The sequence below is a fragment of the Mastigoproctus giganteus genome, chromosome 2, assembly GCF_048544385.1.
Source record: "Mastigoproctus giganteus isolate SK-2022 chromosome 2, ASM4854438v1, whole genome shotgun sequence".
Classification (NCBI taxonomy): domain Eukaryota; kingdom Metazoa; phylum Arthropoda; class Arachnida; order Uropygi; family Thelyphonidae; genus Mastigoproctus; species Mastigoproctus giganteus.
In genome coordinates this window covers 165,584,005-165,609,639 of record NC_143576.1, presented here as the reverse complement: position 1 = coordinate 165,609,639, position 25,635 = coordinate 165,584,005, and the positions used below count along the sequence as shown (strand labels likewise).

The following is a 25,635-nucleotide window of genomic DNA, read 5'->3' as shown; positions in this document are numbered from 1 at the left end:
TTCCTTCTTTTTCTGCTCAAGTAATCTGGCAACTTCATTATTCTTCCAACTTGGAATCCTCTTCATGGAGTATTTTTTTAATGGTATATATGCATTCAAGGCATCTGTAATTAAGGTTTTAAAGGTATACAATAATTCAGTTGTATTCACTTTCTGTGAGATATCTACGCAGTTAATAGAGGCCCTCTACCACCTTAAGCCGTCATAATTTCCTTTCCTGAAATTATAACCCATTCTTTTGCCTTTAACTTCTGCTAGCTTTCTTTTCATCGTCCAGAGAACTCCATGATCACTTCCTGCTACTGGTTCCTCTACTGTCAACCCTATTATGTCATCTGGTTCATGGGTGATGATCAGGTCTAGAATATTCTCTTCCCTAGTACTTTCTGGGCGCACTGTAGCCAGTGTAGCTTATGCATCATTAAACACACACACACACACAGAACCCTAGTACTCTCCCTGACATGTTGATACACATAACAATCATCTAGTTGATTTAAATCCATTTCAAGTTTCCTTCCTATTTGCTCTAATCAATTAAAGGCAAATTATAAAATTACCCATAATAAGGCATTTGTGCTTACTTGCCCATTCCATTTGCATATAGAGTAGGGCTTACAATACCAATCCCAATCCTCATATTTCGGTATTTTTTATTTATGAAACCAGGATACCAGTATTAATACTCCTATTCCAAAAACAAACGTTTTTCTCAATAAATTTTGATGACAATTAGGTGCAATAAAGTAAGGAAAAAACAAGTACTGTAATTACTTTAATTTATTTTTTAAATAAACTTTTATTGCAATAATAAATATTCTGAAAAAAAATCATTAAAATGTAGTTATTCTAAAAACAAAAAAAAATACATATTGTTACTGCAAAGTTTAGGTATGTTTAAGCATCCACACTAGCTGTCCGAATAAAGTGAGCTCTTAAGAAACGTAAGCAATCAATAGTACAATTGTTTAAAATGGATCTTATTTTGGTACATACAGTATTTGATTAGCAGCAGAAAACGCCCTTTCGGATTCTATTCTGGTACTATGTTACTGAGATAATCGTAGACGATCTCAGTCCATATTTTGAACTATTTGAACTAGGCTTTGAACTATTTTTTAGCAAAAATAGTTAAAAGTATTTCATTAATTTCCGACTCAAGTTCATCTTTTAAAATCTCATTGGAGCCAGGCAATTTCTTATTTTGGAAAGAATTTGTGAAGCACTGATGCTCTGTTCCATGTTGGTCTTCCATGGTTGAATTATGTTCAGCATTTTCTGAAGGAGAAAGAAGTTTTATTAAGTGAAGTATAATTTTCACTATAGTATCTTTACTGAGTCTGGGAGAGAGCAAAGAGTGGGGATAAGGAATAAAGAGAGCAAAGAGTGAAGTTAAGGAATTCTTCACATATATAAATGCATAGAACAGAAGGACATGTCAGATTGGACCCTTATGTAATGGACCCTTGATAGTATTAGATAACATAGCTGAAGTTGCAGGTGCACTCAACAGTTACTTTGCATCGATATTTACATAAAAAAACAGAGAAAACCTTTGTATCAATGAGATATTTTGGAAGTGAAGTTGAAAAAAATGTAATTAATGATGTTGAAATTTCAAATGATTATTTAATGAGAACTTTTGCGCCTACAGGCGAGTAAGGCTCCTGTGGTTGATGGCATAACCCTTAAAGGAGGCTGCAAGTGAGTGCATTGAACCATTAAGGCTAGTAATGAGAGCATCACTGGACAGGAGAGATTCCATTGGATTGGTGTAAATTGGAATATAAAGGCGGTTCTAGGAGTGTAATGGGAAATTACCGACTGGCCAGTCTAACTTCAGTAGTAGGGAAAATCATGGAGGCAATGATCAAGGAAGCGATTCTGGATCATTTAGATGGAAATGGAATTCTGTAGGATACACAGCATGGTTTTGTAAAGGGAAAATCATGTTTAACCAATATGGTTAGCCATTTTGACAGGTCACTCATGAGCTGGATTAAGGGAATAATTTTGACATTATTTGGATTTCAGCAAAGCATTTGACTCAGTCCCACGTGAGTGGTTACTTTATAAGTTGGACAGCACGATGGCTTGAGGGCATTAGGCAGAGGGTTGTGATAAATGGTTATTCCTCAGATTGGGTTAATGTAAGAAGTGGGGTTCCCCAAGGATCAGTATTGAGACCACTGTTGTGTTTGATTATCTTAAACGACATCTATGGAGGGCATGAGGTCTAAACTCACAGATGACGTAAAGATCAGTAGAGTAGTTAATGATTTCTGCCAAGCAGAGCTTCTTCAGTGACCTAGATAGACTTCCGGGATGGTCAGAAAAGTGGCAGCTATGCTTTAATTCAGCAAAATGCAAGGTCTTATACCTGGGGAACAGCAACCACAAAATAACTTATACACTTGGTGGAGTTGAACTAAAGTCATTAGTGGAGGAACAGGACTTAGAAGTTACGTACGGTCAGAATTGAAGTTGTCCGAGAATTGTGGACAGGTTACAATGTTGCATGATGTCCTATCGATGATTTATCGAACATTTGCTAATAGAGATAACAAAGTCATAATCACATAAAGGTTGTTTTATAACCTTTGTGATTAAATTATAAACAATTATTTTTTTTTTAAATTAGTACAGAAAAACCGGTATTTTTTGTATCAATACCTGTATTGTAAGCTCTAGTATAGAGCCTCTCATCATAATCTTCACAATCGCCTGGCCTATAGATTATTCCCACTGTCATTATGCCTATGCTTCCAAATATCTCACATCATATAGATTCTATATTCTCATGCGAAACATCTGAATCCGGGAAAGCTTTAGTCATGCTCATGCTGCTCTTGATAAGAAGCATAACCCCGCCAACTCTTCTATCTGCTCTATCTTTCCTAAATATATTGTACATGCCATACTGAAACTTATCGTCCCCTATTTCTGGGTGACACCATGTTTCTGTAAGCCCTATTATGTCAGCATTACTTGTCCTAATCAGCAGTTCGAATTCACTCATTTTATTGAAAACACTTCTGAGATTACTGTATAAGAAATTTAGACTTAGTTTTCTTGTATATTTAACTACCCTGACACATTCCTTGAAGTTATTTAAGCTTGCTTAAATAACTTCAAGGAATGTGTAGTTATTTAAGCTTGCTTCTCTGCTACCCACTCATTTGAAATATAATCTTGTGCGGTAACAAACAACTCTTGAAGTATGTGCAAGCATTACTTTGACTGATATCATTAGATAAACATTAATCTATATTATGCTTGCTCCCCCCTAAACTAGCAGTTTTCCTGAACCTTTAAGGTATCCTTAGTGATACTGGCAAAAACTCTTGCACCGCTTTAGTGGTGGGATCAACTGACAATGTTACCAACAGTAAATTCTAAGTGGGAAGCATTCAAGGAATTAATCGTGAAAGCTACTAAAAGTTTCATACCTATTAAGAAATATTGTTCAAGGCTTAGGCCTAAATGGTTAGCAAATGAACTAATGAGACTCGTGACAAAGAAGAAAAATGCATGGGATGCATATAAATTATCAAGCGACTCAGAAGCCTCTGGCAGATATAAGCTAGTCTGTAATCAGGTCACAAAGGAGGTTAGGCATACGAAGGCAGATTACGAGAAATCTTTGGCAAAAGATGCTAAGAAAAACAGCAAGGATTTCTTTACTTATATAAACGTTAAAAGGAAGGGGATGAATCTGATTGGTCCACTTGATATCGATGGTTCGACTGTTGATGATCCTGCTCAGATAGCAAACAAACTGAATGAGTATTTTGCATCTACGTTCACACATGACGAGTTATTAAGGTTTGAAAATGACAGAAGGTTATCAAATTGTAGCAGGGTGCTTAATGATTTTGTAATAACTGAGAGCAAAGTGGAGGAGAAATTGTTGAAGTTAAACATAAGAAAGGCACCTGGGGTGGATGGGATCTATCCAGTTATATTAAAGGAGGTGGCGGCAAAGGAAATAAGCAAAGCCTTAGCCATAATTATGAGAGTATCCTTGGACTCAGGGGAGGTCTCCACCAGCTGGAGATGTACAAATGTGTCCCCAATTCACAAAGAGGGATCAAAGGGTGACACAAGTAATTACAGACAGTCTTGTTAGTTTAACGTCTGTTCTGGGTAAAATAATGGAGTCACTGGTTAAAGATGCATTGCAGGATCATCTAGACAAGACTGCAGCAATAATTCAGACACAGCATGGGTTTGTTAAGGGAAAGTCTTGTCTGACAAATTTGATTGGATATTATGATGTGGTTACAAAGGAACTGGATGCAAAAAATAATTTTGGTATCATATATTTGGATTTCAGGAAAGCTTTTGACACTGTTGCGCATGGAAGACTTTTGTACAAATTGGAGCAGAATGGTATTAAGGGTAAGTTGCTACAATGGATAAAAGGATGGTTGAGTGGGAGAAGACAGAGGGTGGTAATTAATGGGTGCTGCTCTTCATGGACTAATGTTATTAGTGGAGTCCCACAGGGTTCAGTGTTGGGTCTTCTGTTTTTTGTATATTTATCAATGATATTGATGAAGGTATATCAGGCTTAGTGTCGAAGTTTGCAGATGATACAAAGGTTGGCAGGGTTGTTAATGACAGTAATGGCAGTGTGCTACTGCTGCAGGATCCAGATAATTTGGGCAGATGGGCTAAGAAGTGGCAACTGAAGTTTAACTTTGACAAATGCAAAGTACTGCATATGGGTAGAAGTAACCCCAGAGAAATGTACGAAGTGTGTGGTACTACTTAAGGTGGTAGAAAATGAAAAAGACCTGGGAGTAATTGTGCAGTCAGATATGAAGTTTTCTGAGCAATGCAGACAGGCTGCCAGGGCAGGTCATAGGGTTTTGTCAATGATATATAGGAATTTTGCTAGCAGGGAAAAGGAGGTGATTGTTCCTCTGTATAAGGCAATGGTCAGACTACACCTTGAGTACTGTGTGCAGGTCTGTAGGCCTCATTTTAGAAAGGATGTAGATTTGCTTGAGTGTGTACAGAGAAGGGCAACAAGATTGGTGAGGGGAATGAAGGGATCCTCTTACCAAGAGAGGCTTAAGTTCTGCAAATTGCAGCAGCTGGAGACTAGGCACCTGTGCGGTGATCTGATTGAGGTGTATAAGGCCTTGAATGGGTTGAGCACGCTGAATTCTGATGGGATCCTTCCACTTGTTCAGATTACGAACCTAAGGGGGCATAAATTCAAATTAAGAAAAGACAGATGTAGAATAGATGTGCGGAAATTTGCCTTTAGCCAGCGGGTGGTTAATTGCTGGAATAAACTTCCATCTGTTTTTTGTGGAAGTTGATAGGTTAAATAAATTTAAGGAGGAACTGGACAGGCATTTGGAGGGAATGGTGTGATTTTTTTTTTTTTTTTTTTTGCTATTGCTGCAAAAGCTCATACACTTGCTTTCTTGCATCGCATACCACCACCACTACTACTACTACAAAAACATTCCTTTACCTACAAGTGCCAGCCAAGCTGATGAAAATTTTCCCCAAAAGTCTTGCAGAGTCCTTCAGCTCTTGAGTTAATTTCTTCAGTGTGGTCCTATATTTGTCTAACAGATTGTTAGACCGTGTGTACTTAATATCACAGTCCCCACATGAATAAAAATATTCTCTTTACCCCCCCCCCTTTAAAATCTGTCAATCTGTTGGTGGATATTAATTGTTGCTCCTGACAGATATATCCTGGTTCTATTCCATCTATCCATAATACAAAAAATATTTCCCATTTTCCTGACAATGGAGCCTCCAAATAGAACTAAGTCCACTTGAACCAGAGCAGTTTGCACTTGATTATTTTGTTCTAGGGCCCAAATCAGGAGTGCATCCCATGGTAGGTTAGCCTTAGTTGAAGCATATTATGCAAGAAAGCAAGCTTATACAGCATCAGCAAAAAAAAAAAAAAAAAAAAAACCCTTCCCATTTCATTCATCTGGTCACTCCAAATGTTTGTATAGTTCAGCCTTAAATTTATTTAAGCTGTCAACTTCCAGAGCAACAGATGGAAGTCTGTTCCAGCAATCAACTACCTGCTGGCTAAAGGCAAACTTCCGCACATCTATTCTACAACTGTCTTTCCTCAATTTGAATCTATGCCCCCTGGTTACTACAGTATTGAGTCCCTGATGAGCTCCCAGTTGCATTATTATTCTCTAGGGATGTGATTACTCTATTAATCATCGTTACCATATATAAATTAGAATAGCATATGCATCTATAGCTGATAGCAATGATAGTCACCATGAGTAACTACAAGCTCTGTGAAAGCTTTTTTTATTTATTTTTTTTTTTTCATAAAAAATTCGCATAAAATGATATTTACAATGATTAAGTTATACATTGGCTTATTTTCCTTGTATACATTGACTTATTTCTTGTCAAGCGTAAAATAACCAGTATGTGTAAATGGAAGTGATTAGTATATTATATTACTGTCTGTGTACTTCATACCGGTATTAATAATGAAATGAAATTTTGAATAATGAAAGTTTTATTTACTGGCTTTAAATTGGATGGCTAATAGACTTAATATTAATTAACTGTTTCAATAATTAAACTATATCATTGGGACAATTATAATTTAGACATTAGCTGGATAATATTTAAATTATTACCACCCGTGGTTCAAATAGGGACTGATAGCCCTATGGATTGTAAAATTATACTAACAGAAAATACTGTGGTAATGAATATACTTATCAATTAGTGTTTGCTAATACAAATTATGTCTTATAAATCAAACTGCCCATTGAATGTGTGCTTTGACACCCGTTGCTCTTTTGTTTGCCAAGCTACCTTTAAAAATATCTTTTGTTTTCAACACATTGATATCCCAACCAAGAATGTTGAGCATTTTTCATCATGGGTGGGGGAACATATCTTGGTGAATCTGTAGAATTATTATTATTATTTAGATAAGTCTTTCATTCGATTTGTTCTATTGGTTCTCCTCTTAAATTCTTGTGATCATTCCTTTTCTCTGAAAAGGAATCCACCTTTCATTTTCTGTTTGTCATTTAGCATTAATAATTCCACTTACTTCTGATAAATGACTGGAGCTGGAAAATCTCTGAGCTAGTCAGTAAGTCCCAAGAGATAATTGGACTTGAAAAAGGTTTCCTTTATGTGTATTTTCACAAAGACACTAATTTAATTGGTTAAATTGGCTAATCCTGTTCATCAACACTATGTTGATAATTTGGGAAAATGTAATTTTATTATCAGTAGGATTGCAATCGCTTTATACCATTGGGATGGTAATGATTTCGATGGTAACCATGATCAAATGATGTTCGTATTAATACCAAGAGATTTAAAACAGTTGCAATTGAACAAGTGTATCCCTTTTCTTCATATTTTATTTACTAGAAAATCAGCCACTGATTTAAATTTCATTTTTCCTTATACAGAAGTATTTAGAAAATGCTGCTATCTTATCAGATGTGAAACTTTGAACCACAACTATTCGTATATGCTACTTACACTTTTCATATTTTTATGTTATGTACATTAAAGGTACTACAGACAACTTATTAAAGGAATTCCATCTAGCTGTTTTTTTTTTTTTTTTTTTTTGGTTTTTTTTGAATGGTACTTATTGAATGGTTAATTCAAGAAATGTGACATTAAAATTTTTTACAGCCATGATGGATTATAATTAAAAATGATGATGATAGCATGTGCACATTTATACAAAATAATATACAATAAGTGCTAGTTACAGTGATCTCATTTGCAAATTGAGTTTTGATTTTAATAAACAGCAATTCTAATAAGCGAAAATCGATGAATATTATCCACAGGCTATAAAAATAAAGACATATAGCACAAATTCACACCAGAAGTTTATTACCAATTAAATGATATGTGAAAATCGAAAGAATATTATCCACAAGTTATCAAAATAAAAATAAATTTATACTTACATACTTTGCTTAATTAATTAAACCTAACGCTTTAGATAAATTATAGAATGTCTTAAAACACCGTGTGATTGGACTAGGTTTCAATAGCAAAAGCTTAATTTACGATACTCACCTTGGACGATCTGCAGTTGTTATTTGGGTGAAATGAATGACTAAATTTTTGGGTTTGGGTAATTTAAAGTTAAGTAGATTAATTGGTAAGTTTACGGGATAAGAATAAATTAATTAAAAACGGAATTAAAATATGCGTAAGGAAGCAGAAGTGCACAACTCATTCCCTGGTTGTCATGGAGAATTGATTAATTAAGAACTCTAAAATATTTCACATTTTAGATTAATTGATTAATTAAGAACTCTAAAATATTTCACATATTTTAGAGTTCTTAATTAATCAATTCTCCATGACAACCAGGGACAGAGTTGTGCACTTCTGCTTCCTTGCGCATATTTTAAAGGCGCCTCCGTAGCCAGGTGGGAAGGAGCAGCAGCAGCAGCAGCAGTGCGTTGCACATGCTTCTTGATTAGCTCGGGGTTCGAGCCCGTCACCACCAAATACGGAGGATGCGGAAAGGTCAGGGAATGACCACTGCATATCCCGGAGCAATATGGCCTTAGTTGCTAATGCTCCTAAAAAATCCAAAAATAACAATAACAATAACAGCATATTTTAATTCCGTTTTTAATTAATTTTTTCTCATCCCGTAAATTTACCAATTAATCTACTTAATTTTAATTACCCAAAGCCAAAAATTTAGTCATTCATTTCACCCAAATAACAACTGCAGATTGTCCAAGGTGAGTACCGTAAATTAAGCTTTTGCTATTGAAACTTAGACCTAACACTTTGTAATGTGATTATAATTTAAGATAGTCACTTATTTTAGATTGGTTGTAAATTATCACTGCAAAATCTATTTATAGATTTTTCAATATTATATAACAGTCTATATTCACAATCACTTGCACCAGCTGCTTCCAACGCTCTCCTCGGAATGACTATAGCTTCACGTGTTTGCCATTTTCTAACTGGAATTCATTCAGGTTAATCTTCATTTTCCTCCTCCTTGGCAAAATTATCAGTAACAGACTGGGCAATTTCTTCACCTGTTAAAGCTGTAGTACCTTTTAGATCATAACCCCGGGGGCTCACATCTGGTGAGTATGGGCTTGGCAAACCCAGGGTCCTGAGCTGGATATCATCATTCTTCTCTTTCTTGGTGATTCCTTTCTACCTCTCTCTCTCTCTCTCTCTCTCTCTCTCTCTCTCTCTCTCTCTCTCTCTCTCAGGGTAACTCGGGAATTTTTTTTTTTTTTTTTTTTTTTTGGCTGGTGCAGCATAAGCCTCAGGCTTCCTTGTACCATATGGTTAATAATAATAATAATAATAATAATAATCTATGTCCACCCAATCATTAAACTCCTGTTCACCCATGTCTTTAGGCTTTTCAATGCGATCAGTATCGTGACTAATTAATCCACATTTTTTGAAACTCATTCCAGGCACTCATTGTCATTTGAAGTGCATCTAGAACAGTTATCTGCTTTGCGATATCGGATGATGTTCTCAAACCTTCATATATAGACTGGATTTGTGCTTCACCTCATAATCGATCTATAAAATGTCTTAAAGATTTTTATTATTCCCTGGTCGAGAGTTTGAATCATTGATGTGGTATTCGAAGGTAGAAAAACTAATTCATTGTTTTAGAAAGTCAACTTTAGATCAGCTGAGCATTTGTCCAAAACCAATACAATTTTTTATTTTTCTTATCCAGTTGCAAATCCCATTTACAAAGAAAATCTTCAAATAAAGAAGCTGTTATTGAAGCGTTATCATTATTGGCATATTCAACAGGCAGCTGTTTTACTCATTTAAAACATCTGGGCGATTTACTCTTGCCTATAACTAACGGCTTCATCTTGATTGTTCCCATCATGTTGCATGTTAAAAGAACTGTAATCCTGTCCTTGATCTTCTTTGCTGCAGATGCGGAGGGGTTTTTAAAAATCATGCAATGGTCTGGGTTTTAAAAATCATGCAACTCTGTTTCATCTCTTAAAAATGTCTTCAGGATTATAAGTGCTTAACACAGTTTACCAAGATGTTTTCAACCAAGTGTGAGCTGCAGAACCATTGGAATCCTGTTTTTCTCCGTGAATGTTTGAAATGCATTTGTTAGATGGGATATATATCTCTGTGAATTAAATCCAATAAAAGACTCCACATGATATACTTAACTGCCATAAATATCTTCCCAAAGGGTAAAATTCATAATTTATGGGAATATGAGAAATCATGGAGATTATTGTTATTATTAGCCGTATGGTGTAAGGAAGCCTGAGGCTTATGCTGCACCAGACAAAAAAAAATTTTTGAGTTACCTTGAGAGAGAGAGAGAGAGAGAGAGAGAAGTAGAAAGGAATCACCAAGAAAGAGAAGAATGATGATATCCAGCTCAGGACCCTGGGTGTTTGTTATTTGGTTTTTAGGAGCATTAGCAACTAAGGCCATTTTGCTCCGGGATATGCAGTGGTCATTCCCTGACCTTTCCGCATCCTCCATATTTGGTGTTGATGGGCTCGAACCCTGGTCTAATCAAAAAGCGTGTGCTACGCACTGCTGCTCCTTCCCACCTGGCTACGGAGGTGCCAGGACCCTGGGTGTGCCAAGCCCATGAGGTAATGGCAATCATGACAATCAAACATACATTTTATTGCATTTACGTGTACAAACTGAAATGACAAGTTAAAGTAATAGTATTACGTACTGTAAATCAGCAAAATAAATCCTCAATATTTCGTTGTTCCTCCTCGAGCTGCAATTACAGCCTTGCAACGATCTGGCATATAGAGTTAATCAACTTCTGGATATATGGATGCCCAATCTCTTGGTACCACACCTCTCCTGCAGCTGAATCTTACTTGTTGGCTTCTGAGCAATGTTAGACGACATTATGTACCAGCAGTTTTCAGTTGGGTTCAAATCTAGAATGCTGCCGGGCCAGTCCAACACTGTAATGCCAGCATTTTCTCCCTTAAGGTGCAGTCATACTGCACCTTAAGGGAGAAAAACGAGGGAAAACATTGGTGTAAGTAGGTTTTAAGCCTTGTGAGACAAGAAGACAAACTCATCATTAAATCTAAATAGCATAAAACTTACCAATTTTGCTGTGTGGCAAGGTGCTGAGTTCTGTCGAAAAATGCAGTTGTGGATGTCTGTGTGGTGATCCCTAATAAACTGTTTTAGGCACTCCTCCAAGATAGAAATGTAGGTTTCTGCATTCACCGTTCAGTTAATAAACTTAATTTGCCCCACCCCTTTGCTTGTTATGCAGTCAGGATGGTATGCCTCTGATTTTCATCTTCTGACATTTCACTTCCCATCCTAGCCATGCAGATTGAATTTCGATTCATCAGAAAAGATGATGGTGTCCCATTGCTCTTTTTCCATGAAAAATGCGTTTTAGCCCAAGCAAGTCGCTTCTTCCTCATTTGTTGGGTCAACAAGGGCTTCTTGTTGGGTCAGTAGGCATGTAGACGACATTCCGAAAGCCATCTTTGGATAGTTCGTGCATTTGTTTCAACACCAGAGGCCATCTCAAAGTCCAGTTTTAGATTAGGAGCACTAGTATGGCGATTACAAAGGTAGGACCGTTTCAGATATCACTCTTGGGAAGGTGTATTCATTCTTTTACAGCCTGATCCAGGTCTTCTCAATCACCGGTTTCACACTTTAATTTCAGCATCCAGGATGCTGTTAACTGGTGGCAACCTATTTTATCAGTGATAGTACGCGTAGAAAGCCCTTCCTCGGTCAGAGCAACAGCTACACTTCTTTTTCTTGGTATTAACTGAACATATGGAGCCCTGCTTACTCCTCTGCAAAATAGGATACTAATGAGCGTGTATACCCTTCCAACAGTATATTTATAGAAATGGCTGATGCAATACCTTGCAATTACTGTCTGATGCAATACCTTTGCTTTGCGACAAACAGAATGACTGTAATCAAACAATATCTTATACGTTTCACTACAGATATTAAATTTTTTAAGGTGCAGTTTTTTGTCTGCCACTGTACATGTAATTTAAAACAACAAAGAGAAAAAAAAATTTCTCAATTTTCATTTTTTCTCTTGATATTCAAATTAATTTTTAACATCCATTAGATTCCAATAATAATTAATTAAAAATATGTAAAATCAATAAATTAACAGTTTTTACCTCTTTTATTGGGACAAATGATAGTATTATCGAGAAGCAGGACTTGAAGTTCTAAATCAGTACAATCCCGGCCATATTGGGATGATTGGCCACCCTGGGTATGGCATACAGGCACCTTAACAGTAACGTGTCGCATTTGGATGCAGTGCATCTTGAAATTTGTAATATTCAGTAAAATATTTTCACGTTTACGTATTATTCAAATAAGCTTATAGCTATTTAACTAAATTAGCATTTTTCACTGTCCATTGTTAAGATATTTACTATATAAAACTTTATAGCCATTTTTTTGAATTTTAAGTTACTGAATCGGACTCCTGTTTAGCAAACTCCTTTATATTGATTTTTAGCTGATTATAGCTGACTTTTCAGTTTATAGCTGATTTTTCTATTTAGCAAATTTTTTTGTATTCCCATTGGTAATTTCTTTTAAAATAGTTTTCGTTGAGCGAAGAAAATTTTCATATAATGAACAGATTAGGAGACTTAACTGGATACCCACTGTTTTCACTTCTGGCCTTCAGGCAATTTAGACATTGGTGCTGCTGCTGCTAAGCACAAATTAAGAGAGCTAAAGGGATTGCCATTCTACAATGTAGTGGTACTCGTAAAACGTATCTGACCACCTGTCTCACATACCAAGAAGTCACTCTGAAGAAGTTTCTAATAGGCTGCTACCATAAGTGCCCTGTTAGAGGATTAGGAGAAAGTGATTTTCTTTTACCAGGACAAATAATCATCTGTTGTTTCACAAAAGTGTGTTATCCGCACTTTCCCTAAATTTCCCCTATCTCTATTTACATGGTCACAATACCTGAGTATCCGAATGTCTTCAACATTTTGGACAGTTTCAAAACAGAAAATAAATCAAATTTAAGAGCTAGTGACAATATCGATGATGAGAGACGGACAATGAGGACAACGAAGGTATTAAACCTAAACATGAAATGATGGCACCATTTGAAACTTCATCGAGGCCTACAATGGGAAGAAAATGTTCCTGAAAATACAAAATGCGTTAAAACAAACGTGGACATTTTTTTAATGATCAATATACACTAAAATCCAGTTTACTACAAAAGATGCGCCTCCATAGCCAGGTGGGCAGGAGCGGCAGTTTGTAGCACACGCTTCTTGATTAGACTGGGGTTCGAGCCCGTGACCACCAAATACGGAGGATGCGGGAAGGTCAGGGAATGACCACCGCATATCCCCGGAGCAATATAGCCTTAGTTGCTAATGCTCCTAAAAACCAAACAACAACAACAGGTAACCAGATATTTTTCAAAATAATTCTTAATATTGTGTGCATCATGTACGTATGAAAAAAAATTGTATCTTAATATATCATCTATTAATAAATTGTTTTTAAATGTTAGAAAATTTATTCCTTCCCATTTATTTCTGATTTATTTACCATGTTTTACACTATTTCTGAATGTTGAATTATTTTTCATCTTGGAAAAGGTCATATTTCTTCATAATGAAATTTTGCAGGCAAACAATCAATTTTGTTATATAGATGCTCGACTGTAGATTATTTTATTGGGGTTTCTCCCACTTTCGCAGGCATTCGGTTTATCTAAGAAGTAACAGTCATTTTGGTAAACTCATGTACTTTTGTTTTTTACTCCTCTCCCTTTGGAAATAAAATTTCCTAAGGGCTCGTAATGCTTCCCTACTAGTTTTTCTATGACTTTTCTTACAATGTAAAAGTTTGTTCAACACTAATAACTTTGTATTTGTGCATTTTCAACTTAGACACAACAATTTTATTTAACTGCCCGTGTGATAGAGTAAATGAGATTGTGAGTGAATGTGTTTTAAAAAAAAAAAAAAAGTCTTGAACCGTGAAGTAAAAAAATGAAAAGAATTACTAGTTTTGGTTAATCTTGCACAGTTAAGAAATCAAAAACAAGTGAGAATATGAGTGGAGACTTAGCTACAGAGACTGTGTCAAAGACTGTTTTTGTTCCTGAAGGTATACATGTCCAACAGCAAGGGATGACTGATATAAATGCCTGACCAAGGTTGCTGGACTGTTGATCAAAAAAAAAATGACTCCTGTGTGAAGTATAATTGTCTAGATTATCAAAATAAGAGACATGACTGTGCATTATGTAAACAAATTGGAACTATTGGAGTGGAAAAGAAGATGGGCATGAAGATTTCTAAGGAATGGGCAAACAATGAAGTTACTGATTTTGGTGAAAGCAAACAGCAACATCCACTATCTTTAAGTGAAAAATTAATAACAGCAAAAATCTTTCACACCACATATAAGGTGGCCAAAGAAAATTAGTCTTTTCATAATTTTGAATCAGAGATTGACCTACATACAAGAATTAAATGGGATTAAAATGGGTCGTATTTTTCATTTGACTAACGCTTGTATCAACATCTTGAACCACATTAGTGATCAAATGAGAAAAAAATTTGGCTAATAAAAAAGTTATGTCGAAGAGGAGAATTGCATTGATAATTGACGAATCGACCACGGTGAATTAGAAATCCACATTAATCATTTACTTTTGAACTTGAATATTTGACAGTGGAATGAGATCTCTCATAAATTTGTTTTTGGACTTGATCGAACTTGAAATTTTTACTGCAAAAGGATATTTGGTTGTCTGCTTGGTATGATGGAAAACTCACTTAGTTTGTATCACATGTGATGGTGTAGCTGTTATGATGGGTAGTAAAAGTGGTGTTACGAAACTAATGAAAGAAAAATGCCTTTCTTTAATAGTGTGGCATTGCGTTAATCACATTAGAACTATCAGTTGATGATACTGTGAAATCCTTTTCAGGTATCAATAGGTTTAAAGCATTTATTAATAAACTTTGTCATGTATAATGCATCGCCAAAAATGCTAGAGAATTGAAGGTATGCACAAACTTGCTGGATATTGAACTATTAAAAATTGGCAGAATTTATACACACGATGGGTGGCATTGGGTTTCTGATCTGTTTGGAATAACTATGAAGTGTTAGTTAATCTTTCAAGAAGGAAAGAATGACCCAATGCAGAACAAAGAGAAAGATGTACACGGAAAATTATAATTACAAACTTTATATTAGACTTAGGTTTAATGTGTGATGCTCTTCAAGAAATATCAGACTTGAGCTTGGACTTGCAGGAGGGCAATATAGATCTGTACAGGGCGAATAAAAAATAGAAATTATTGTACAACTTTTTCATTAAAGACAAACAGTTCCGGTGCAGTTTTACAGAAATGCCACCAAAGCTGTTGAAAATTTTTGAATTCAAGGAGTTTCACTTCATGGAACAGATTACAGAAATTATTCTCCAATCGATCCAGAAGTGTTCTACACAACCGAGCACTTGATAGGAAACATTGTTCTAAAGATATTAACTCTCAAGTGACATTTGATAAGAAAGAAGTTACAAAATTTCAATTATGCTTTAGTTAAATGAAAGAGATACGATTCATGCACTTCAGGAATATCTAATTGAAAAGACATTTTTGGGAAAAATTGAAGCATTTGATGAACACGCCGAGTACGATAACAATTGCAACAAGTGAATGTGAATGAGGATTTTTGCAAATGAATCTGATCGTCAGCCCAATCAGAGCTTCTTTGATAAGGAAAACAATTTCTTCACTACTATTTCTTAAAATTGTAGGCCCACCGCTGACACATCAATTCAACAAATTAAGTATATTAACCTAAGTCAGCATAATTTGTCGGGTGAGAACTTAATAAAAATTTGTAATTTTCTATAAAAACCTTGTTATGAAACTATGTACATTTTACTTAATTTTTATGTACTTGTATAATAAATTTATGCTTAGGTTAATATACTTAATTTGTTGTTCTTATTCCAGAAACATTGCTACTGAAGTAACAATATTAGGAAATTATTTTTAGTTTACTTTTCATATCCGTTTAATTTATAATTTTTTCTGATAGCAAAGAATGAGTACCAGCAACTATTTTTTTTTTACAAAAAAGAGTACTGGGTAGAGTAACCCATAATCCCTTATTGATGATGAGTGCGGAAATATGTTGATTCTTAGCTGATTCGGAAATGTCATTCAGCAACAGACAGAAACAGTAAGAAAAGAATTCGGCATAATTTGTCGATGAGAACTTTATAAAAATTTGGAATTTTCTATAAAAACTTTATTATGAAACTATAATCAAGTGCAGAAATACATGCTGCTGTAATATTGGTCGGACCATAAAATTCTGGTGGTCACCCTTGTAAATTACAAGATTGTTGCATGACATCATCAATGCAAAGGATCATGGGCGATAGATGCCATCACCTAGTGGTTCGCGCTGCAGTTAAAATCAGTTTAAATCACCAGTACTCTACTTTCTTTTAGAGAGCTGGTTGTTAAAATTTTACCAGCACACCCCTGAATAGAACCATGTGGTTTTTACAGTGATGGGAACAGAGAGGGACAAAAGTTGTGGACAATAGCTGTGACAAGAGAATAGAATGCTTGGCTACCATTTGGACAAGAATCAAGTTTTTTAGTCTTAGCCTGTTCAAAATCTAGTTTGGACTGATTAATAACTGCTTTACAATTGTTGCGACGTTTGGTGTAGGTAGAAAATGAACTTGAAGATTTGGAAACAATTCAATTATGATATGCAAAATTGTTCTGTTGAACAGCCTTAGCACATTTATTGGAAAACCAAGGTCTAGATAAAGGATGAGATTTTAAGGTGGTGTGTGGAATAAAGGATTCTATCCCTACAAGAATAATTTCAGTGACTTATGTCAGTGAAATCCGAGCAATTGTTGACATCAGAAGATTTGAAACAGTTATTGACAAAGTAAAAGAAGAAAATAAATTACACAGATCATCCCATTTTGCATTCTACTAATGCCAAACAACATGAGGTTGAGAATGGCCACAAGAGAAAGGCTCCATTGGAGAAGAGACCATCACCATGTTGTGATATGAGGTTTCTAGAGGACCACTTTCATCAACCATGTGCTTAGACCATGTAATTCTTCCTTAAATTAGTTACAACTACCCACTTTCACAACATCAGATGGTAATTTGTTCCAATCACTCTCTGAAAGAAAAATTTCATACATCTATCCAACAACCGTCCTTTTTCGATTAAAATTTATTCACCCTGATATCCGAGAAAGAGTTCTTATGTTATCATCATTTAATTTATTCAAATATTTAAAGCCTTAAAAACTTAAATCCTCTCTAAGATTTTACATATCTGTGCTCTTTGTTTCCCAAAAATATCACATCTAAACCCATGCATGTGATGGTTTTTCCTCTAAACACATCACATTCATGTGGAGTTTAGATCCTGAATGACTTGTATGGTGATATAAAATACCAATATTTTCAAATATCACAAGTGGCACCATGTTTAAGAATTAATAAAAAATTTTAGTTATTACAAGAGAGAGAGAGAGATAAGTAACTTTAATCTTCAGCATTTTATCACTGTATTTGTAAGTTGGCCACCTCAATTTCTATTTTATAAAGGTAAGAGGAATTTACCTACAAAAAGTAGGTAAATTCCTTTTACCTTCATAAAATTGAATCCACATATGGAATTATCCATGAAAATACCTTTGTGAATCTTTAACTTCATTAACAGTTTATTTTTTTAAATGCCTTACAAATTCCTAATAAAACAACTCTGAACCTTAAAAACCTATTTTAAGCTTGAGCTATCCAGCATTTTAATCAACAATTCGCTGTCTGTCTACCATGTACCAAAGGTAAAAATAAAAATCAGCTGACTGGAATTACATAAAATACGATGCAAACTACTTATGCTACATTCAGCGTTGAGCTTAATTTCGTAGACTTGCTATTTTAAATGCTTCCCTTCTCTAATTCACAGTGCTAACAACCAAGTAATAGTCAGTTCCATAAACATAAAAAAAATGTGGAAAGTTGTTAAGAGTGCAAAATGTGAATAAGTAGGGAACCGGCAACATGAAAAATATATGTGAAAGTGAAACAGTGTTTAAACATACATCAAGAAATTATTGGAATTTTTTGCACTGTTGTCCAATAAATAACTCAGTTTTCATAGTAATAGTATTTGCCATATAGTGCAAGAAAGCCATAGGCTTTTTCTGCACTGGCAAAAAAAACCTAAAAAAAAAAACCAACCGAGTAGATAAGAAAACACAAATCATATGCTCCCTCCTCATACAGATAAGTTTGAGGAGTTAAACTGTTAGCCTCAACTGCCTGCGAGGTCAACTTGTTCCAGTAATCAACGACTCACTGGCTGAAAGAATTCCTACAATCTAATCAAGCTATACCAAGGAAAAGACCAAGAATGCTATCACAACTTCTACAATGTTTTGCATTTTACCATTATTTGTAGGTTTAACCCATAGCTTTGGACTGCATTTGCCATACACAATACAGCACTGTAATAGGATTGCAGGGTGGATATTTCAGTTTAACAGTTGAAATCAAATAAAATTCATACTCTTTGCTGCAATCTGTTTCAATCACAAGATCTTTCTGCTCCCACTGAACACTGAGGCCAAGTATTTTACACCTTAAGCTTACGTTTACACTTGAGACAAATATCACAGTTCTTCCTAAGTTGCTGATATGCCAAGCTGTATGATCATATATTTGCACTTGGATCTTCGATGGGACCAGAAATATACCCATAATTGATATTTAATGCAGTAAAGTGTCTGAATTTTATGTTACCACTACTGCATTGAAATATCTCCTTGAAATCGCATAGTATTGTACTGGTATGGTCCATGCTACCCAGTTTCTAGGGGTTGAGAGTACTTCCATTAAAATGGAAGTTTTGCTTCCATATGCTGCTTGGAAGATGTTTGGCTGTTCACTTAAGCAAAATGTGGTGTTCCCATTTCAACATGTGTTTGCGAACAGACTACCCACTAGTGATGAGAAGCCAGTAAGCTTCAAAACAGCTGTTATGCTAGCATCTTAGATTTTTAAATATATTTGCTATACTTCAAATATATCAAATATATTTGATAAAATCAAATATATTTGCTATATATTTGATTTTTAAATATAAAATGCTATACAATTTGCAAAGTACATTATTATTAGCTGCTTTGGCAGACTTTGAATATCATTATTTGTCTTGAAGTTAAACATAAGTCCAAGCCATATGGTTGAATACTTGACCATCAAACAGTAAAGCATACTAATTTTATTTAATTAAATTAGTTATTTAAAAACAAAATTACAGCCTGTGAAACTGTTAAAGCTGGAAATTTTTGAATTCTCTATGATAATAATTTCAGTTTTTATAGGTAAAAAGTTAGCTAGTAAATTACTTATTACATTAAATTGCTTAAAATAAAATAAATAATAAAGCAATAAAAAAACATTTTCTAAAGATAAAGAAACAATGATTTAAATTGCAATTATCTTATAATCTATTGTTTTCTAAAAATTTTTTCATATGTATTAAATCTGTTCCAAAATTTGTAATTAATCACTGAGTGCTTAGATTAGAGATGTCAAGTGCCCTCATTAGTACTAAATTAACTTGTACTCCATTAACTTCCTCTCAAATTTAAAACAAAAACAATTCTTATTGAATTAGGTTCTGGTTCATCCTTAGAGAGTATCTATCACAGCTTGAACAGAACCATACTATATCAACTATCACGCCCTATGGAATCTGTTGTAGGTAAGAATGTATGGTAATTATTTCCATATAATAAGGATTTGAATTTTCACACTATATTTTTTTGCTATGTGCTATACAGTTCTGCATTTTCACTAACAACTTATTTATTGTATATAAAGATCATTTACTGTGTAATTATTATTTCAGTTTAATTAGTTTGAAGTAGCTCATAATTTTTTTTGTAAATTCCAGTTTGAATTCAACTTTGTTATTGAAAATAAATGTATATTTTATGATGAGTAAACTTTTTGTCCCCTGTTTGTTTTCATCATTTATATGCAATAAAAGCCTAGCTATCTAGCATCCCTCCATCCATCCAGGAAGCTTATGCTAGCAGCACATTATAAAAAGGATATATATAAAATGTTCAGCTGCACCATTTAAATACCCATTAGCAACGAGACTGTTAATTAAATAATTAAACCGAACAAAAATGAATTAAATATGTTGCCTATGTTGCATCAGAATTAATGACTAAAGACTAAAGACAGTGAAGCTTGTCCTTCATGCATATCATCAAAAAAAAAAAATCACGAAGGCGAATGAAAAATAAATAGTTGAACCTCACGTTATGTAGTAGTTGTTAACTACCAAACTTATTAGTTTCACTAAGGGGTTAACTTCTCTTTATGGCATTTCATTATACAGTGTAGCCTAGATTCCTGCATGGGTCCATTGTATTATACTTACACCCAATATTTTAATCTTAAAACTTTAAAGCCAGAGGAAATAAAATTCATTGTATACATTGGTGTGACTAACCTAATTTGTATAGTAGTTTTAACCCCATTATGACATTTCTTTATATAGTGTAGGTTAGAGTCCTACATTAGCATTAGTAGAGGCATATGAGGCAAGAAAGCAAGCTTATGCAGCATCAGCCAAAAGAAAAAAAAAAAAATGATCCCATTTCACCCCCTCCATTCATTCCAAATATCTGTCCAACTTAGTCTTAAATTTATTTAGGCTATCAACTTCCACAACAAAGATTGTAAGTCTGTTCCACCAACCAATTACCCGCTGGCTAAAGGCAAACTTCCGCACATCTATCCTGCATCTGTCTATTCTCAATTTGAATTTATGCCCCTTTCAGGTGATTATTCTGAGCAAGAGGAAAAATCCCATCAGCATTGAGCATGCTCAAACCATTCAAGGCTTTATACACCTCAATCAGATCACCCTGCAGGTGCCTAGTCTCCATACACTGTAATTTGCAAAATTTAAGCTCTTTCTTCCTAAGAGCAACCCTTTGTTCCATTCACTTATCTTGTTGCCCTTCTCTATACTCGTTCTAGCAGCTCTATATCCTTCTTGAAATTAGGCCTCCAGACCTGTATACAGTACTCTAGGTGTGGCCTGACCATTGCCTTATACAAGGGGATAATCACCTCCTTATCCCTGCTAGAAAAATTCCTGTATCTCATTGACAAGCGACTATGAGCTACTCTTACAGAGCGTCTGCACTGCTCAGAAAACTTCATATCTGCAATCACAATTACCCCCAGGTCCTTTTCGCTCTCTGCCATTGTCAGTGTAGTACCACAGAGTTGATATGTCACTCTACGATTACTGCTTCCCATATGTAGTACCTTACATTTGTCAATGTTAAACTTCATTTGCCACCTCTCAGCCCATCTGCTCAACCTTTCCAGATCCTGTTGCAGCAGCATAGTGTCAGTAGTGTCCTTGACAACCCTGCCTACCTTTGTACCGTCTGCAAACTTCGACATTAAGTTTGATATACTATCATCAATATCATTTATAAATACAGAAAACAACAATGGACCCAACACTGAACCCTGAGGGTCCCCACTAATATAATTAGTTCACAATGAGCAGTGTCCATTGATTACCACTCTCTGTCTTCTCCCAGTCAACCATCCTTTTATCCATAGCAGAAATTTGCCTCCAATGCCACACTGCTCCAATTTGTTCAGCAGTCTTCCATGTACAACAGTATCAAAAGCCTTTCTATGATTCAAATATATGATATCAAAGTTATTCCCTGTATCCAGTTCCTTTGTGACCACATCATAGTATCCAATCAAATTGGTCAGGCAAGACTTTCCCTTACCAAAACCATGCCCAAGCTATAACTGAAGTCTTGTCTAGATGATCCTGCAGTGTTTCTTTTACCAGTGCCTTCATTAATTTTCCTGGAACGTAAGTTAAACTAAAACATATATAATTACTTTTGTCGCCCTTTGATCCTCCTTTGTGAATTGGGGTCACATTTGCACATCTCCAGTTCATGAATACCTCCCCCGAGTCCAAAGAATCTCTCATAATTATGGCTAAGGGTTTCCTTACTTCTTTTGCTGCCTCCTTTAATATAAGGTGCCTTTTTTATGTTTATCTTCAACAATTTCTGCTCCACTTTCCTCTCAGTTATTACAAAATCATCTAGCTCACTGCCAGAGTTTAACTCACCTGTCGCATTCCCCTCCCTGAATAACTTCTCATGGGTGAATGTAGAAGCAAAATACTCATTTAGTTTGTTAGCAAGCTGAGCAGGATCATCAACATTTGAACCATCAATATCCAGTGGACCAATCTGATTCATCCCTTTCCTTCTAGAGTTTACATAAGTAAAGAACTCCTTGCTGTTTTTCTTTGCATCCCTTGCCAAAGATTTCTCGTAATCTGCCTTCGCCTGCCTAATCTCCTTTGTGACTTGGTTATAGACTAGTTTATATCTATCATAAGCTTGCATGTCACCCATGTATCCAGTGCATTTTTCTTCTCTGCCATATGTCTCATTAGTTCATCTGACATCCATTTAGGCCTAAACCCTTAACAATATTTCTTAGTTGGTATGTAAAGCCCTAGTAGCTTCCAAGATTAATTCTTTGAACGCTTCCCATTTTGAATTTGCTGTTCGTAACATCATCAGTTGGTCCCACCGTATAGAATTTAAATACTGTCTCAGATCACCCTAGTCACCTGTAAGAAAGCAAAAGCCCTTCCCTTTACTCCTAATGGTAGTTACCTCTTTGAGTAAATCCCACTTCAGCACACTGTGATCACTGCCACTTAGTTTTTCCTTTATCTGCAGATTCTTCATGCATGAAGAATCATTACTGATAATCAGATCAAGAGTATTACTCCCTCTAATTGCCTCCCGAACATGCTGATGTAGAAAACACTCATCCAATAAATCCACAAAAGCCTTGCTAGTGTGGGAGTGACCAACCCACAAATTCCAGTCAATATCTGGGAAATTAAAATCCCCCATTATAAGACTCTGTGATTTACTGGCCCACTCTATTTCCCTGTACAGTTCCTTATTATACTCATCAGAGTCATTAGGCCTATAGCACACTCCTACTTTCAATTTTGATCTAGCATTATTAGCATTAGCATTAGTAGAGGCATTTGATGCAAGAAAGCAAGCTTATGCAGCATCAGCCAAAAAAAAAAAAAAAAAAAAACCCCCACTTCCACTTCACCCCTCTGTTCGTTCCAAATACCTGTCCAGCTGAACCTTAAACTTATTTAGGCTATCAACCTCCACCACAAGGGATGGAAGTCTGTTCCACCAACTAACCACCCGCTGGCTAAAACCTCACGTCTATCCTACATCTGTCTTTCCTCAATTTCAATTTATGCCCTCTCAGGTGATTTTTCTGAGCAGGAGGAAGAATCCCATCAGCATTGAGCATGCTTAAACCATTCAAGGCTTTATACACCTCTATCAGATCACCTCGCTGGTGCCTAGTCTCCAGACATTGTAATTTGCAAAACTTAAGCCTTTCTTCATAAGAGCACCCCTTTGTTCCATTCACTAATCTTGTTGCCCTTCTCTGTACTCGTTCCAGCAGCTGTACATCCTTCTTGAAATGAGGCCTCCAGACCTGTATACAGTACTCTAGGTGTGGCTTACCATTGCCTTATACAATGGAATAATCACCTCCTTATCCCTGCTGGAAAAATTCCTGTATATCATTGACAATACTCCATGAGCTACTCTTGCAGCCCATCTGCACTGCTCAGAGAACTTCATATCTGCCTGCACAACCACCCCCAAGTCCCTTTCATTCTCTACCACTGTCAGTGTAGTACCACAGAGTTGATACGTTGCTCTGGGGTTGCTGTTTCCCATGTGTAGTACTTTACATTTGTCAATGTTAAACTTCATTTGCCACCTCTCAACCCATCTGCTCAACCTTTCCAGATCATGTTGCAGCAGCATAGTGTCAGTAGTGTCCTTGACAACCCTGCCAACCTTTGTATCATCTGCATACTTGGACATTAAGCTTGATATACCATCATCAATATCATTTATAAATACAGAAAACAATAATGGACCCAACACTGAGCCCTGAGGGACTCCACTAATAACATTAGTCCACGATGAGCAGTGTCCATTGATTACCACTGTCTGTCTTCTCCCCCTCAACCACCCCTTTATCCATAGCAGCAATTTGCCTCCAATGTCACACTGCTCCAATTTGTGTAACAGTATTCCATGTGCAACAGTATCAAAAGCCTTTCTAAGATCCAAGTATATAATATCAAAGTTATTCCCTGCATCCAGTTCTTTTGTGACTGCATCATAATATCCAATCAAGTTGGTCAGGCAAGACTTCCCCTTAACAAAACCATGCTGTGTCTGTGCTATAACTGAAGTCTTGTCTAAATGATCCTGCAGTGTTAACTGCAGGATCATTTAGACAAGACAGTGTCTTGTCATTTAGACAAGACAGTGTCTCTGCCATATGCCTCCATTAATTTTCCTGAAACAGAAGTTAAGCTCACAGGTCTATAATTACTTGTGTCAGCCTTTGATCCTCCTTTGTGAATTGGGGTCACATTTGCACATTTCCAGTCTATGGGTACCTCCCCTGAGTCCGAGGAAGCTCTCATAATTATGGCTAAGGGTTCGCTTACTTCCTTTGCTGCCTCCTTTAATATAACTGGATAGATCCCATCCAGCCCGGGTGCCTTTCTTGTGTTTATCTTCAACAGTTTCTCCTCCACTTTACTCCCAGTTATTTCAAGATTCTGTAGCTTACTGCTAGAGTTGAATACACCTCTGGCATTCCCCTTGCTGAATAACTCCTCATGTGTGAATGTCGATGCAAAATATTCAATTACTTTGTTAGCTACCTGAGCAGGATCATCAACAGTTGACCCATCAATATCAAGTGGACCAATCTGATTCATCCCCTTCCTTCTAGAGTTAACATAAGTAAAGAACTCTTTGCTGTTTTTCTTTGCATCCCTTGCCAAGGATTTCTCATAATCTCCCTTTGCCTGCCTAACCTTTGTAACTTGGTTGCATATCAACTTGTATCTATCATTGGCTTCTGTGTCATGTGTTAATTTGTAAGTATCCCATGCATTTTTCTTCTCTGCCATATGCCTCATTAGTTCATCTGACATCCATTTTGGCCTAAACCTTGAACAATATTTCTTAGTTGGTATGTAAAGCCTAGTAGCTTCCAAAATAAGTTCTTTGAATGCTTCCCATTTTGAATTTGCTGTTGTTAACATCATCAGTTGGTACCACCGTATAGAATTTAAATACTGTCTCAGTCCATCGTAGTCGCCTATACGGAAGCAATAACCCTTCCCTTTACCCCTAATGGTAGTTACCTCTTTGAGTAAATCCCACTTCAGCACACTGTGATCACTGCCACCTAGTGGTTCGTTTATCTGCAGATTCTTAATGCATGAAGAATCACTGCTGATAATCAAATCAAGAGTATTACTCCCTCTAGTTGCCTCCCGAACATGCTGATGTAGAAAACAATCATCCAATAAATCCACAAAAGCCCTGCTAGTGTG

At 35.8% G+C, this 25,635-nt stretch overlaps 1 protein-coding gene across 3 annotated transcripts in view; it reads left to right on the top strand.

Annotated features, from left to right (window-relative positions):
• Positions 1 to 25,635, top strand: part of bchs (WD repeat and FYVE domain containing 3 bchs) — a 1,877,108-nt gene that overhangs the window by 967,965 nt on the left and 883,508 nt on the right. For all 3 annotated transcript variants that reach the window (XM_090389621.1, XM_090389619.1, XM_090389620.1), the window contains exon 40: positions 19,759 to 19,845. In XM_090389621.1, coding sequence (XP_090245747.1) covers positions 19,759 to 19,845 — 87 coding nt within the window. The remainder of the gene's footprint in view (positions 1 to 19,758; positions 19,846 to 25,635) is intronic.